This window comes from Squalius cephalus, assembly GCF_949319135.1.
Source record: "Squalius cephalus genome assembly, chromosome: 12".
NCBI classification, from domain to species: Eukaryota; Metazoa; Chordata; class Actinopteri; order Cypriniformes; family Leuciscidae; genus Squalius; species Squalius cephalus.
Genome location: NC_137133.1, coordinates 5,006,867 through 5,025,037, shown reverse-complemented (window position 1 = coordinate 5,025,037; position 18,171 = coordinate 5,006,867). Strand labels below are relative to the sequence as shown.

General features: G+C 38.8%; 1 protein-coding gene across 16 annotated transcripts in view; it reads right to left on the bottom strand.

The window, feature by feature from the left end:
- The window catches only part of sash1a (SAM and SH3 domain containing 1a), a 222,181-nt gene that overhangs the window by 44,142 nt on the left and 159,868 nt on the right, over positions 1–18,171 (bottom strand). For 6 of the 16 annotated variants that reach the window (XM_079887254.1, XM_079887246.1, XM_079887247.1 and 3 more), the window contains exon 1: positions 9,842–10,502. The exons of 5 other annotated variants lie outside the window; for them this stretch is intronic. In XM_079887254.1, coding sequence (XP_079743380.1) covers positions 9,842–9,943 — 102 coding nt within the window. In that variant the 5' untranslated portion in view covers positions 9,944–10,502. Of the gene's footprint in view, positions 1–9,578; positions 9,763–9,841; positions 10,503–16,680; positions 16,753–18,171 lie in introns of those variants that run through there. 5 more of the 16 variants (XM_079887245.1, XM_079887256.1, XM_079887259.1 and 2 more) reach the window with 2 other exon arrangements.

Genomic DNA, 18,171 nt, shown 5'->3' with positions numbered 1-18,171 from the left:
TCATTTAACAGATTACAAGTGGTTGGCAATTAAGGTCACAGCTCCAAAACTTCAAGAGACACTCAAGAGACCTTTCGACTGACTGTGAAAAACACCAGGAGAAAGATACCCAGGGTCCCTGATTATCTGCGTGAACATGCCATAGTCCTGCTGCATGTAGGCATGAGGGATCAGAGCAATACACTGCAATGTCCGTAATGCAAGAAGCCTAAAATTGCTCCAGCCAAACATTTGAGAGCAGTAGCAAAGGTGCGACTAAGTTCCACTGTTTTGCATTAAAAAGTGCAGTAGCTAATAATATGACATGTTTATCTCTTGGAAATGCACATTTGACTGTAAAGCACTGAGCTTGAATTGAGATACAGATCAAATTAACTTTTAACAACAGTAACATGTAAAATCCTTATTTTTATAGGGATTTTTTTTTTTTTCACATTAAATATAACCATCGGATAACATTTTGAGCTTTGAAGAGCTGGAAAAAGTGCGAAGCACTGGAAAGTCCTTGAAAAGTGTTTGGATTTCACTCTCAAAAGGTTGTACGAACCCCTATAATGAATAAATGTAATAACATTCGACTATTTTTGCCACAATACCATGGTTACAGTTAGCGCTACTACATTAAATCCATGGAGAATGTGACTTGTGGACTGAAAACCCTTCTATAACTTTGCTCATGGCTCAATGTTTCTCCTGGTTTCCACACCAGCACTGTTTGATCTGATATCTGTGGTCTGCGCTGTCAAATACTGGTCTGAGCTCATAAACTGTCTGCGCAGCGCAGCTTAAACGAGAAGCACAGTTTTGTTTCGTTTGATGTTTTTCATATGCAGCAGAAATGGCAGCTCTTAGTTGTCTTAGTCAATGTGGTGGTCCCACCAGTGCGACCTCTAAAAAAAGTCGCTCTGACAAGAAAAAAGGTTGCAAAATGCTACCATTTGGTCGCAGTCTGGAGCCCTGTCTAAGACAGTGCTAGAGGGAGACAGGAAGGACAGCTGATTGTCCTCGCAGTGCCAAACCACATTTAAACATATTCCCCCCAGATGTGTTTGAGAATTTGCAAGAGCCTTGGTGGAAGAGTGGGGCAACATCTCACAGCAAGAACTGACCAATCTTGTGCAGTCCATGAGCAGGAGATGCACTGTACTACTTGCAGCTGGTGGTCACACCAGATGCTGACAGTTGTTGAATCTTTATGTTCATACAAATATTTACACGTTAAGAAATTTGCTGAGAAATTTGCTGAAAGTGAGAGGATGTTTAGTTTTTGCTGAGTTTATATGAGGACCAGGCCATCTATCTTCAGACTGGAACTGAGCCTATCAGCACTGAGAGAAGCAGTGGCCCTTGATCTGAATTAGTTCAGTTCCATCTGTACAGCACATGCCTTCCATATTCTTATCATTCCACACATTCCAGGCCTCCAGTGAGGTAATGCTGCAATACTTTAGTCTTAAAGTGAGTGAGTGTGGGTCTGCTGCTTCCAGCTGGGCATTTAACTGAAGGACTAATTCAAAGCTCATGCGTCATCTGTCTGTATCTGTAAGAGGATGTAGGCTAGATGACAGAAAATGTTTGCCTCACATGAACGTAGCTTCACATGAGCTGAGAACTCTAAAAAAGAAGGGAATGAGTCTTATTTAGCTGACATGAATCACTGAGCACACAAACAGCACCACCCAAACTCTGCTGTCCAGCCCGAAAAGCCAAACATTTAAAGCCCCCAAAGCTACCCGTTTGACTGTAACTGGAGCTCTATGGTGAACAATTTCCAAACACAAACTAATGCAGACCTCTTCATACAGTCAGAAGATACTAACCTTAATCCAACACAGAGTGTGGCTGTTTTACTAACCCAGTAATGTACATCTATCTGAACTTTTTTTTTTTTTTTTGGTAGTTTTTTAAACTACCTTTTTTAAACTTTTTGGGACTGGAACTTGTTTGACAAGAGGACACAGGTTTTTTAACACAGTAAAAGGCACAACCCGAAAAATTATTTTGAGCATGTGCATTAGGGCTGCACGATTTGGGAAAAATGTCATATTGCGATAATTGAGGTCAATATTGCGATTTGCGATATAATAAAAAAATGGTTTCATGAGTCAACTTGCTTGGTTCTCAAGGAAAATAAATGCACACACAGATTAGTGATAATCAGCCTAAAGAAAAAAGTTCTTTAGTTAAGAGCAGTGAGTGTTTTTCTCTGTTCCCTTTAGTGACAGATTTTTTTTTATTGCATTTTAACAAGAACAAAACATAATTTACATACAAAAGTACATATAACCATACATGTCAGGGGTAAAGAAAAATAATAATAATAAAAAAAAAGAAAAAAAAAAGAAAAAAAGATGAACTTTAGGACAGATGTAATTAGTGGCTACTGTGTACTGTCCCTTTAAGACCAGCCGCTGTCAGAGACGCGGATCTCACACGCGCCTCATTCTTTCACGAGTCATCACAACTCTTCATGTTCATCATAAGACTACTCTTATGTTATTAAGACACTCGACAAAAAGACATTTTGGCATAATTGTGTGTGTTATTGTTCGTTCAAGCTCGAAAAAGAACTGTATTCTGTCATGCTGTTTTGTGCGCACGCACGATATTAGCGCGAGTCTTTCTGTCTGTCACTGTCAGGACGTTCACAGGCAGCGCGTTCATTTTGGCATACATGTGTGTTGTTCGTTCTACCGCGAAAGAGAATTTGATACTGGCGCGCGTCTATCTGTGTGTGTGTGTGTGTGTGTGTGTGTGTGTGTCAGGAGGACATTCACAGGCAGCTCGTTCTTTTATGTCTTATCGCGCATGAATGGTTTAAAAGCATTTGCTATAAGTGCGTTAACAGCGCTAATTTGTTTATTTATTATAAAATCGCAGCATTTTGCGTCATATAATCGCGTAGGCTTGACATCGCGATTGCGATTGCGATACGATTAATCGTGCAGCACTAATGTGCATGAATGAATGATATTTGAAAGCTACAGTCAATTAAAAATTAAATTTATTTTTGAAAAAAAAGAAAAAAAGAAAAATGGTAAGCTGCAAATTTACAGACTAAGTTCTAAAGCTCCTCAGACTTTGGCTCTTAGCAGGTGTAGCTCGCCAGCTCTTATGTTTATGAAGTCCAGCTAGAACTACATTCATTGGCTGATATTATCATTACTAAAATGTTTGCTCTTTTGGGTTGACTCTAGTTGGTAAAAGGAAGTAAGATATCCATCACTGTAGCACACAGCAGGAGACACTTCAGTTCTATAGCGCTTGAGTCATTTTTTAATCACTATTGACTTCTCAAAAGTCCCCTAAAAAAAATCTGTGCTTTTTTTAATAAAAAACTTGATTTACGATTCGATTGGGTTTCCATGGGTTTACACAATTTGTTTGTCTGTTACAATAGTCACTGTGTCAGATTACACGATTTTGACTCCTAAAAATGACTTTCCGACCAGTCATCGCGAGCCGTCTCACACACACTCATTCACTCGCACATATAGCCTACACAAGCTCACTTAGCCTACACACACACACACTCGGTCACTCACTCGCACACACTCACATACACGCACTCTCTCTCTCTCACACACACACACTCGCGCACACACACAGTCACACAATCTCGCTCACTCACTCACTCGTGAACACACACTCTCACTCACTCTAGCGCGCTGTCGTCGTGGAGGACCGTTAAAAAAATTGTGTCGTGAAGCATCGAGGGCTGCGCCGAAGGGAGCGTGCTACGGAACCCCTGAAGGAAGATTTGGCGAATGCAAAATGTATTGTACACTATACTGAAGAGGGGGAGAAAAAAAATCTAAAAAATCGATTTTTTTAACATATGAATCGATTTGACCTACCAACTCGATTTTTAAATCAAATCGATTTTTTTCCCAGCCCTACTCAAAAGTATACATCATCCAATTACAGTTCAGGTGTCCAGAATCTGCTAACTTCAACACTACTCGAGGTCCTGAGCCTCCCACAACATGGACCAAACTCAACATATTGTGTAATGACTAGCAACAACATTCTTTCTCAAGAAAGAGGAGGAACAGGTCACAGCGACTGGAAGCGAGACATATCCCACATTAAGAAAAAGAACATGACCTTTTTACAATAAAATGCATCAAATATGAGAAACTGTCTGTTCAAAGAAGCCAACCACAAATTCACACTTCCCTCAGATGAAGCAGCAGCCATTGAGCAAAGCCACAAAGATTTGATGTGGACATTGTGCCGTGAGACAGCTATGCTGTGTATATGTTGAAGAAGAAAAAAAAAACAAGGAAAGAAAAGAGTGATTGAGCAAAATACAGAGAAAGAGAAACAAAAAAGAAAGATGATGATGCATTTTCCTCTGACAGCAATGGACTCGTGCTAATCAATTAACCTACACAATCATATCTTTCATTTGCTCAGCCCACCTGCTCAGAAACAGCTTTATGGGACACAAAGGTCCTCAGAGGGTAAAGACATATTTGATTACCCTTCTACACAAATGAGAAAAAAACGTAACCTACTCCAACATGCAAAATTAGGCTTTCCCCCCTGTTAACTCTCTTAATGAGAGAGGAAACTTTTTCTTAGGAAAAATCTTTCATTCTTTACTGACCTAAAACAAAACAGCGCAACCGCATTCATACAGAGAATCCAGTGTGAAATGAGTGAGCATATCTGATAAGAGTTCTGTTCTTTTCAGTGCTCAAATCAAAGGAAACACATTTCATTCTGAATGCAGTGCAAAGAGTAGAAAGCCATTAGATGTTTGGACAAAGCCCTGAATCCAATGCTTCTGCACTGTGACAAATATGTGACTAATTCCAGGAATTCAAGAGAAGCATGCACTCCTTGAGGATTAAACAACACAGCCGCAGCATCATTTTAAATAGAATCTAGATTTCCTCTTTGATGTCAAATATTTTCTTGAAGTACCCACTATGTTTAAATGAATAAACATTGCCACATGGCAAGCAAATTATTATTATTATTTAATTAAATCCCTCGCAGTTCCCTCACAAATGTTTGGGAAACCCTGAAATAGGGCATCCAATGTCACCACATCACATCAACAATGTATTTCTAAACTATGTTAAAAATACCTTGTTTTTATTATAAATTATTATAGATAGAGATGCAGCACCAATACTAAATTTCTCAGCCGATACCGATAGCCGATTATTCAGAATGATTTTCCTTAAGGAAAAAAAAATCTATATCTAATCTGTCTAATCTGCTTGTCATGTTTTCAAAAAGTCCCTTTGGATAAATGCATCAGCTAAATTAGGAATCTGCAGGTTGTCACAAATATAATTCAAAATGCATTAAAACAACTAAAGTAAATAGAAAGTTAAGGCTGAACTGAGGTTTTCTTTTGGGGAAGAAGTTTATTCGGTTGCGATTCTGTGCAAATGTAGATTGCATAATATGTCTGCTTTTATAGCTGATCCCAGAAAAATGAGTAACACAGCAAACCACAAAACAGGTTTAGTGCATCAACCTTCAGAAACAGAACATCACAAGTCTGCTTTTGTTTTCCTAGAACTTCTCATCATAAATGTTAATGCCCACGATCCCTAAACATGTCATGACAATTACTGTATACAGAATACCGCCTGATTTTTTAACCACGCAGATACGCACATTAGGGGTGGGACAAAATATAGATAGGGCAATTAATTGTTGTCCTTCTCCGTGCGATACGAAAATTGATACGCTAATGGCAAATATTTATATTTTAATTAATAAAATAAGGCGCTTTAAATAGATTTCCTTGCTCCCAACGTTGCTACTTCATGGCTCCTCAAGGTGGCGCTCAACACATGAATAAGCGAAATGTGGCCATAAGAAAATAGGTTTTTAACAGGATGGCGGACAGCAGTGTGAGTAAAAGAATAGATGCCCCAGCCACATTTAAGTCCAAAGTCTGGAAAACCTGCACTTAACCTTTTGACGGGCATTTTGTATCGTGATATTATCGGTATCGTGAGCCATGTATCGTGTATTGTATCGTATCGTGAGGTACCCTGTAATTCCCACCCCTATCACACGTGCGCATTGAATTTGTTTTACTCTAATTAGTTGTTCCACAAGGTGGCAACACTGGCCCAGCCCGTTGTTCTACAGTAGAAAACAAAACTCAAGAGACGAATAACAGCAACAACAAAATACCAGAGACTGCAACAACAACAGACACCCGCATTGACAAGAGGGTTATGAGAGAGCCTCAAAAATAGCGCAGACTGGACAAAGATGAAACTTTCTAAAGCGCATGTGTCGACCACCTGCGCTCGCATATGCTATCAAATTATGTATACTTTGAGAGGGTATGCATTCGGTAAAAAACGAAGTATACTTTGAACTTTAATGGCCTTATACTATAAAGTAAGATTACCAAACAAATGGAAATGACTCACACTCTTCAAAGCAATGGGGGAATGGGAAGTTGATTGACGAGATGTGTGGCGCCGCCCTGGAGGGGAGAAGTGGACATGGGCCGTATTTGAGTTGGAGAGGATGTGAGACAGAAGTTGGTCAGGGGGTCCTGGCGCACCCTCATTAGGGCGGCTTCCTCAGGATATCCACAGAGGCAAAGGAAAGAGGGCTGACGGAAGCATAATGAAGGAAGAAGGGAGATGAAAAGAGAGAAAGGGAGAGAGAGAGAAACGCCTGTGCTGCGCTGGGTGGAGAAGTTGTTACATTAACTGGAATCAGAGGAGGGGAGCAATGGCTCATCCAAAATTTAGATCAGTTACTGTCAAGATGCTCAAGTACTGCGGATATGAGCAGCCACTCTCACACTCATTGTCTAAGGTCCACTGGTGAAGCAAATATATAAATTCTGAATACTGCTGTCACATGCATATTGTGTGTTTGGCATTCTTTACAGTTCGAATTAAGTAATATGCTTCTCAAATGCTCAGTGTTTACTGCATGTTGAAGTGCAAAAACTATTGCATTTAATGCAAATACCGTAACTCAAGCTTCAACAAAGTTGCTCCTATTTTAGAAATATGCCATGAGGCGAACAATTTACTGTATTTCACAGATCATTTTCTCTCTAAAACATTCACAACCACAACAAAACAAATCCGAGAGGCGGCTGAAATGAGGGTGGCAAGCTGTTAATTGACTTTGAAGCGAATTTACATGTGTGGAACCACATATAAACGGTGTTTGCGTACACAGATATCACTTCAATGACAGGCAGACAGAGGTATTCTCATTAGGAGAGATCTATGAGCTTGGCATGCACTATGGTAAACCTCAGAATGTGGCTCTAACCCTTAATACGTTTCTCGGTAGCCGCTAATTCTACAAATGCAGTTTATAAACATTAGCAATAAGATAGTAAACCTTAAAGCCGCAAATAAAGCAATATACATACTTCAGAAAGCAAAAACTATCTTACAACTTCAAAAATCTACATCACGTTATAATAAAATCTTACTTTTATAGACCGAATGCCCATCAAAACAACATTTCATAAGACTTGTAAAAGTTGGAAGTAAACCCGGACTGTCTAATGATCATCTTAAAACCAAGAACTATTTTTTAACGCAGAAAAAGAAAAAATATTTCCCCTATTTATTACAAGGCTCTCTGGAATACTTGACTCTGACGGGTCAATCATGGTGTATGTAAACTGTGTATTTTACCATTGTCCCATTGAACCAATTTTCTACACAGCTGTAGTTTTAATCTGTAGCAGCCTGTCTCCCCCCCTCCTCCCTGTATAATAAAAAGGTTAACATAAATCATCTAGTCATTATTGCAAAATAAAAGCAGTGCAAATGCACATCTCTCTATTTGTTTGAGAATCAAACAACAGTAAAGCAGAGTGTAAATTCTTCAAACCTCCACTATGGATGAAGGCCATGGCGAGTTGCTATAAAGCCAAAAGATAGAGGATTCAATTAAAGAGGAGTTTGTTGGGGGTTGGGTGAAGCAAAGGCGAGAACACCTTCAGGTGCTACTTCTGCAACTTTCCCCCACACAACTGCTTCATGGAAGTAAAGATTTAACCTGCTGCATGAGCAATGTGGTTTAAGTCAGATGAGGAGAGACCACTGCAGGGCTATTTGTAACAAGAGGAGTAGGCTATACATGAGATATATTCCAAGGAAAGAAAAAAAGACTCATCCTCTATTAGTAACATCACAGAATAAAATAAGCCTGAGGGAGGAAGAGAGGTGTGCAACGTAAAGGCAATTAATCACTCATATGTGTCAGTGAGTAATACAGTTTATCTCCTTGGATTTAACAGAAACAACTGGGAGTAGTATATCTTTTCTCATTAAGTAATCTCACTTTTCTAGACACAAAAGCAATACACACACTTCTTCAGACGCCAAATTAACACCACCGCCATCAAAAGGCAAAGCCATTTTCACTGGAAATGGGTGTCACACCTTTATCTCTTTCATCTGGGTGTTTCACAACAGGCACATTAAGGCTCTGACAAAGTCCCAGGGAATAATTCTATGTAAATGTCCAGTTTACCCAATGTCTTACACAGCACTAACAATTAAAGATCCTATTAAAACCAAAAAGGGACTGAGAAACCAAGACCAAGTCCATTTGAGGTGATCTCAATAGAAACACGAGCACTCTGAGACAACCAGGAGAATTTTTCCCCACACTCAGACTTATTTGATTTAAACACACACACACACACACACACACACACACACACAAACAGTTATATTGTGAAATAGTATTGCAATTTAAAATAGTGGTTTTCTATTTTTATATACTTTAAAATATAATTTATTTCTGTGATGGCAAAGCTGATTTTTCATCAGCCATTACTCCAGTCTTCAGTGTCACGTGATCTCTCAGAAACCATTCTAATATACTGATTTATTATCAATGTTGGAAACAGTTGTGCTACTTAATATATTTTTTATGATCTGAAATACTTTTTTCATGATTCTTTGATAAGTAAAAAAAAAAGAACATTTCTATTTTGAATAAATGCTGTTTTTTATTATTATTATTAATCATCAATGAATACCTGAAAAAAGTATCACAGATTCCAAAAAGCAGCACAACTGTTTCCAACATTGATAACCGTATCAAATCAACATTTTTAAACGATTTCTGAAGGATAATGTTTCCAAACTTTTGACCGGGATGTTACTGTATAACCGCATGAGAAGAAAACAATAGAAATAGGCTACCCCAAATGTATAGGCCTTGATATGTTACATTTCAGTTAAAAATATTAACCAGCCCAGAGAAAATACATGGAATATCGATTAATAATATAGCCTATACAATGCCATATAATATTATTGCAGTGTTTGTTTTGTTACTAGGCCGATAGTTCTCAAAGTTGCCATGCTAGACTGCTTTGTGAACGATTTAAACTAACTTGCACGTAAGATAACACGCCAGTTTCAACGCCAAACCACTATTTCGTGTCCATATATTATTAACATGAAACATGTAGAGTTCAAGTGACAGACGGAAAACACATCTAGTTTCTGCGCTCTGTTTGAAATACGTTGCGTATCGGACTGCGCACGTGCGCCACTGAACCTGCGGAGCGTATAATAATAAACACTTCAGTTACATACCATGTGATACGATTCCCTGGAGATTTCTAAACTTCTCACTGCCTCTCAACAGACCAAATCACACAGCTTCAAAACTCATGTTCACCACGAGTGTGAGCTGAAGTTGTCCAGAATCTCCTGTTGGCTGCTTTAACATGCGCTTGGCATCAAAGCACAAGCAAGCACTACACACACAATGAGCTCCAATAAATTAAGCCCCTTGGGTTGAAGGTCTTTTCTCAAGTTGCCTTCCTGTGACACCCCTCCCCCAATCCCAAACTTACCAGCATCCCCATCACGTCCGACCAGAGCTGGGAGAAACTGTCCGATGATGCGGCGCTGACCGCCTGCGGCTCCTCGACATTAGACACTTGATCCTCCTCCATTGTCAAACACTGATGGATTTACAGTTTAAAATTTCAAGTTGATGAATGTTAATCCCAAAACCATAAAATACGTCCCGAAGTCTTTTTAAATCTGATTTAGTATTTCACTTTTCCGTGGTGCGTATTCAAAAGTCGATGCAAAGTATTCCATTAAAGTACAGAAATACATAATCATCAAGGTCGCTGATATGTTTTCCATTTGAATCCAGCTGAGCGCACGGCACAGAATAACACAACAACTTCAACTCAAGTAGTCTATAGCCGGACAGTTCCAGTGATTCACTTGGCACTTTGTCGGTGCGAACCAACCAAAACTTTAAGGAGTTAGCTTTAGAGTGCAATATACACAGATTTAACCACTACAATCCGTGTATAAAATAAAAATCAACCCCAGCGAGACAAACAACCATGCGAAGTGCCCTCGAAAGCACCATTCGGCAACAACAGTAACGAATACGCCCGAAGCGGATTTTTTCACTTGTTGAGTCTCCAGCCTCCCCCTCTCCGACCCAATGGTTTACTCCGCCCAAACAACACGGCTCTCCCGCTTCACTGCCACAAACTAGACAAACCGATCCTTCCTCACTAAAACTTCACGAACCTATGACGACACACAGAGACCTTTGGAGAAGGGCATCTCTCCTTTCGCTTTTCCAGCAATACTTTCCCCGCTATAAACAGACACAAAGGAACAAAGCGACATTTTGCGCACAATGCATTCAAAAACAAAAGCCTATGAGAAAATTATTTTAGAAGCATGACGCTATCCATTCTCTATTCATACAACTTCAAAGCACGCCTAAAAGTTTCACATACAGTCTGCATCTTTTTCTTTTTCTTACTAATTAACCCCAAAACTCCCACCAATAAGGTAGAAATAGCCTATTCATTCGCTGACAGCAAAACATATAGCATTATCAGTAATATTAGTCACTTTCATGAAAAATAAAATAATTAACACACATTGTTTTATTTACTTAAACTCTTTTTTTATCTTAAAAGTACATGGATATGGCGAGGTACAATAGTAAACTCTAAGTAGGGTTATTATAACTAAACAAAACCATAACATTGTGTGCCTTCAGTCACAAAGCTAATAAGTAAAACACAATCCGTAATTTCATCCTCATGTAACACAATCTGTGACATCATGTTCTTTCATGAAGTTCTTGTAATGTGGCATCTGACCATTGTGGATGTCCTAAAGGGACACAGGGGTTTCACTAATCTAACTAACCTCTGAGCTCCTGTGTAATCTGAGCCGCAGTAAGCCAGGCATCAGGAGAGAATTGAAGAATTGTGTATGTTCAAAGCACATGCCGTGATATTTCTCATGTCACAAAGAAGCGGCTATACATGTCTGTTCTTCTTCTTTTTACTTTGCTTCCCAGAGACACATTACCAAAAGCAGCAACAGCTGTCCAGTCTTGTGACAGATGCCAGAACAGCCTGAGAGAGAGAGAGAGAGAGAGAGAGAGAGAGAGAGACATAGGGGAAGAGAGAGCAAGTCCCTCTTGTTCTATTGTGAGAATTCCTGCATTAGTCATACAGGGGCAGAGAGAAGACCATCCATCCATGTGATGATGTAGATCACACATAAACATCTGTGCAATACTGACGCAAAAGAAAATGCTTGAGTCTCAATAAAAATCGTACTTTTAGTGGTCTACACAGTTGTTTTGTAAGCACCATCTACATTATCCCAACTCACGCACAAAGACAAATGCACACAGTTCTCAAAGAAATGAATGCAGGTCTGAGGTAAAGGAGGAATGACTTTCACAGACAGGGCCTCAAAACAGCTGCTAAACAGGCTTAGTGTTTATAGCCTAAACATATAAAACACACGCTCAACTCTCTTTCAGTGCGTATACACACACACACAAAATCTTTAATTATCACATAATCGTACCCAAATTTCAAATGGAAGTCTCTGATTGTCTGGTAGTGCTATACCTGATGTCTGCTCCTGTATGTGTGATTAGCACAATGTTTGCTTAAAAAGTGTCAGTCAATCAATTTGGGGGAAAGAGGTCCAGAAGGGGTCAAAGCTTCAGGTCACTGTGTATTTGTAAGGGAGTTCCCTGCTGAGTAAACAGAGTTCCTAACAGCACTGAAAAGTAGAGCAAAGGTAATGATCTATTGTTGAGACAGCATCCGGGTTCAAACCAAAGTGTGTTGTTAAACTAAAGGGCCTCTTTCACCTGTAACCTACAGGAATTGCAAAAAAAACATTTCACACAATACTTCAAGAAACACTTAATTCAACGGCGGGTTGCAGGGGGTCAACAGAGCATATAGATCTTGAGGAAGGAAAGTCAACACAGCTGCACCCGATTCACACCACCCAAATATAACCAACATCAAATATGGGAAAGCGACTCTAAGCTAAAAACATGGGTTAGGGTTAGGTGTTATGATTTGTTATGATCTGCAATGAGATCATAACAAACGCTCTGACAGGCATATAGAGCAGATAAGACTGTTTTGATCTGTAAAATAGGGTTGTCCCATGCAAACTTATGTTTACTTTTTTTATCAAAATTATTGAATGCTTCAAAAATAGCTTCTTATGTAAATTGAGACTATTGTGTCTTATAACACCATTAGCATTAATATTTCTGTATTTGATATTTGGGGAAAAGTCATTTGTTTCTGTTTTCTGCTCATGTCTCTCTCTGCACCTGTGGTGCTGATGGTGATGCTGTTGCGTAAGACACACACAGTGGTTCTCTTGCAGGGCTGTGATTGGTATTCCAGTGATCTACATACTCAGTGGCAGGAACTACAGGCCAGTTTGGCTAGGCTCACTGGATCTGTTTATGTGGAAAGTGCCAAAACGCTGGCCACCTGCAGACTCTGGTTCTGTGGACAGCAAAACATTCACTGTTCTGCTGTGATAAGCTACCCTAACTAAAGCTATGAAGTATGGACCACCGAGCACAGGGTAGCATTTACAGCTTCATCCCGAGAGCCCACGGTAACGCTGGACGTTTTGGATCTGCTGAAGCTGAGGATGAAGGAAACATAAAATAAGGATACTTAAAGATGATAAACTACTGTTCAAAAGTTTGGGGTCACTATGATTTATTTATTTAAAAAAAAAATATATATATTTTATTCAGAAATTATTAATTTAATTGAAGAGTAAAGGCATTTGTAATGTTAAAAAGGATGTTACAAAATAATACAAAAGAAAAAAGAATTATTTTCAACACAAACAGAAACCAATTATTTAAAATTTCACAATATTACTGTTTATGTATTTTTGGTCAAATAAATGCAGTCTTGGTGAGCAAAAATGTTCTTGTAAAACCATTTGTAAAAATCTTACTGACCTCAAACATCTGAACAAAAGAGAAGGAAACAAATATGAGATCAAAAAGTGGTTGACCTTATCCTAATGTGATTGATCAAACCAGGCCACTTTCATGAGGGATATTTGGGTGATAAAATACACTTGCATTCATAAGATACACTTATAGATAAGATACAACAGGATATGAGCCATCACTTTAATGAAACTGTATATTTATGAGTGTGTATTCATATGATTGAATCTATACAAAACAAGCACTTTAAAACCAACGTTTGCAGACTTTGCACACAATCCTAAAATTTATAATCAATCCAAGAATTATAAATGAAAACAATTGTGTTTAATTTGTAAATCAAATGTGACGCAATATGCATATTCTATAGTTTCCAGAAATCATGTTAGTAATAGTATTTCATCCCAGTGAGTTTCAACCAATGATTCACAGCATTGTCCAGTTCAGGAAAGTGTCATGTTACTGCAGGATCAGTCATAATACGGGTGGCTTTTCAACAGCAGCCAGTGCTAACTTCAAACAGAATACTCTCAGAAGTGTGTATGTGTGTTTTCTGGTTCATGCTGGTAGTGGGAGGGCTTCACTTCAGCTGCACTGCACAACACACTGCTCAAAGATAACCTAAATAAATAAATAAAAACACACAAATGTGCTATACTCTGTGTGATAGTTGTGTGATAGTTTCAGATCTTGAGGCGAGATGAGCATTCTGCTGTCTAGGAGAGTTTATCCTGAATGTGTCTTCATGCTATGGTGGCAAAAACACAAAACACAGTAATCTTGCACTTCATCCATTCCCCAGACACGAGAATTAAACGAAAAGATAAAAACCATTATGTAAAATAAAGCAGCTTTTATTAGTGTGTACATGATTTGGAACCTTTTTTGTATATCGTGCATGCTAATATCTTTTATGCTTGACAAACTTATTTGCATAAACTTGGTATCTCCCCTGTAAATGGGTCACTAAGGTGTTTCAGAGAAACACTTGCTTTTGTCATTATATCTCTAAACTCTTTGGGCGCTCCAGGCACTGAAGGGTACTGAAATGCAGGGATCATTTATCCCTGTTTGGCTGTGTTGCTCCATGACTGAGTAAACAGCTATTAGCTGGAGTGTTTCTTTTAGCTGCATTAGTCTGGCACACTGGAACTCAGCATCTGAGCCATCCAGCAACCGGCCGTCCATGTGCAACCACATTTGTCTGGAGATTTGGCACTGTGTGCACTTTAATCATGGTACGGTTGCTAACTGGTACGGTGCGAAGAAAAGCACAATGAGACGCGAACGCACATGCACATTATATTGACAAAAAAATGTGATTAGTGAGCATTCTGCAATGGACAATCTGCAAATATATCAAATAATAAACCATCAATCAAACCATTTCTGATCCTGCAATGTCTGTCCACATGATGACACTATAACACTGCTATGTGTCTGTTAAATTTGTCATCCTAGGATTCATTTCTCTCTCTGGAAACTTAGTGTAGGACAAATAATGTGCACAGCCACCAGTGCACCCAATGTAATCACAGTGTGAGCTATTCATTTCCAAATAGAGCCCCCTGGTGGTTGTCATCATAACTGCAGGGTAAATGTATGTGGAAAAGTACTAAGATTAGTCAGAATGAAGATGAAACCATCAAATCCTAATAACAAAGGCTTTGCACTAAAGGTATATGCTAATAAAAAAAAATAAAAAAAATACTGACAAACTTTTGAATGGAAGTGTAAACTCTCTGATCTTTAATGTCTTGGCAATAGCGGTAATGCTGAACATGTCGACTATGCTATGAGGGAGATAAGAAACATGTTTTCCACTGACTTCATCTTTTCACTGAGTTTCCCACAGCAAGTCATAATGAGAACTGCACAGACCCATAGCAATTAATAGAAGCCTGACAGAATCTTTCACATCCTCATTGAAGACCCAGATGCACGATAACAAACAGCTGTTCCCCACACATCGGACTTAGCATACAGCACATAACACAACATTTTCTTCCATTGAGCTGGTGTTAAAAGAATATTTCCGGTTCAGTATGTTCAGCGACAGCACTTGTAGCATAATGTTGATTACCACAGTCTCTTAAAAAAAATAAAAATCTGGGTTACCGTGAGGCACTTACAATGGAAGTGAAAGGGAGCAAACTGTTAGCGTTACAATACTCACCGTTTCAATAGTATAGCCACAAGATGTGAACAATATGGCTTACTAACCATTTCTATGACATTTATAATCAACTTTGTTGCCATTATCAACCAACATGTCATGCAATACACCCTAAAGCAACTGCAAATATGATTTAAACCGCTCAAATAGTGAAGACTTTTAAACAGAAAATCAACGTGATATTATTTTAAAATAAGATTATAGGCCTCACATTTCTGTTTTTAAATCCTCCAAAATTTGCCTCATTCACTTCCTTGTGGTAATCAACAATATGCCACAAACGCTGCCTATTGAGTTTAACTTTTTATTCTTTTAAATTCAATTTAGTTTAAAAATGGCTCAAAGGCACAATGAATACAAATGCCTGTCCTTGACATGCTATGCAGGGTTGCGCCACACCATCGTGGAAGAGAGGCCAGTCCACCAGATGCTGGTGTTTGTCAGTCTCTGCTTCCCACCCACAACAAACAGGCCTGTCGCCATAGCAACCAATCCACTGGAGAGTGAAGTTACATTCAAGAAAAATGTTGTACTGATTGGAGCTTCACACACGGCCAATCTGTCACACCGACAGGCATATTAATATTCATAAACATACACTTTGGAACAACACACAATCGCGGTTTCAGAGGAACGCAGTTGACTTACACTAAAGAACAATGGAAATATCAGGATAAGAAAACAGAAACACATTTGTGGATATACAGATAAACTAAAGAATTGAGGGTAAATATGCTTAATACAATATTTAGCTGCTGTATAAATTGTAAAAAAAATGAAATGGATATATCTGAGAAAGTGTTTGTTTCTCAGTATGGTTGGGTTGTAGAAAAATTCGAAAGCAGAAAGTAGACAATGCGAGTATTTTAGGCTTAAGCAATCTCCTAAAAACCACTTAGACTATAGAGCAACTACGCATTTGACCATCATCTCTTAATCCTCCTTTTCTACAGAGAAAATGAAGAGAGGAAGAAGAAAAGAAGGAGGCGAGGTAGGGAGACGCAGAATCAGCAGGCGAGAAATTGAGTTGACTACCTGCCAAACACAAGCAGAGGGGAGGAGGACACAGGAGGGGTGGAGGGCAGGACACCGCTGGCCTGAGGCGCTTGGCTCAGGTTTGTTAGCATGTCTACAGTAGAGTGGGGGAGTGAGGAGTGCTCGCTGAGGCCACTGGCCATTGACTGTCATGAAAACATGCCAGGGATATACAAACTCTATGCCATGGGTACCTGTGTGTTTGAGTGTGGGTTGGACAGATCTGCTCTTTGCCTCAACCACAAGGGACAGACCACAGCTGATTTCTATGGAAACAGAAATAATATTTCAGCCATGGGTTATGAACACTGAGTTCCACAGTGAGGTTGATTACTCACTGACAAAAACTCACTGGGACATGCTCCACAATGATAGATAGATAGATAGATAGATAGATAGATGGATAGATGGATAGATGGATAGATGGATAGATGGATAGATGGATAGATGGATAGATGGATAGATGGATAGATGGATAGATGGATAGATGGATAGATGGATAGATGGATAGATAGATAGATGGATAGATGGATAGATGGATAGATGGATAGATGGATAGATGGATAGATGGATAGATAGATGGATAGATGGATAGATAGATGGATAGATGGATAGATGGATGGATAGATGGATAGATGGATAGATGGATAGATGGATAGATAGATAGACAGATAGACAGATAGATAGATAGATAGATAGATAGATAGATAGATAGATAGATAGATAGATAGATGGATAGATGGATAGATGGATAGATAGATCTATTGGTCCTATTGCTTTCTTGATAATATGTTCAGAAGTGCAGTTTGCACTTGTAAGGAAACAGCTCCCCCTGGGGTCATGAATGCACACCCAGAGAAAACACACACATACACACACACACACCGTGCTGAGAATGTGGTATATGTGTCATTTTCCCAATTTTTCACCAACAAAATCAACAACTTAAAACACAAAATGTCTTTACCAGGCTGACCATAAAATCTCTCTGAGTTTAAACAAGGGTTTTACTGGTTACAACCATCATTTAAAATAAAACAGACTCTACTCACATAAAATAAGACACAGTTGTTATTTCTAACAATTTCACAGACAGATTAAACTGGGGTCCTTAAGTTTGTGGTTAGGGAACATGAACACTCAAATATGGGCTGCTGCAATGAATTATTTGAGGTCAGACGCACACACACATTTGCATTTGTGAAACTCATTGCCCTTAAGCCAGAAGAGGAGAATCTGTGTTATGAAACATAGTTTTGACTTTAATTTCTGATTGGATGAGGCTCACTCAAAGCCAGGGTAAAATGCAGATAAACAAACATCTCTGACCACACATTCTACCTGAGGGGGAACAGGTAACTATTACTGAATATGAAACTATGTATTTAACAATGATGTCTTTAATCAAGGTGCTGTAACTGTCATTATATCAAATGAATGCTTTGCAGCATTTGCTTACTTGTGGTGACACAAACTGCCTCTCATATCTTAAGTTACATTACTTTTATCTCTAGCCTTTTCTTAAATAAAAAGCCTGAAAACTAAAACAACTTAATCTCTTGTTTTAAATGAATGATCACTACAACTAAACAAAATTAAAGGCAGGGTAGGTGATTTGTTTTTTTGTTTTTTTGTTATGCTGGTTGAAAGTCTCTTTACATCCTGATAGCAATCAAAAAGTTATG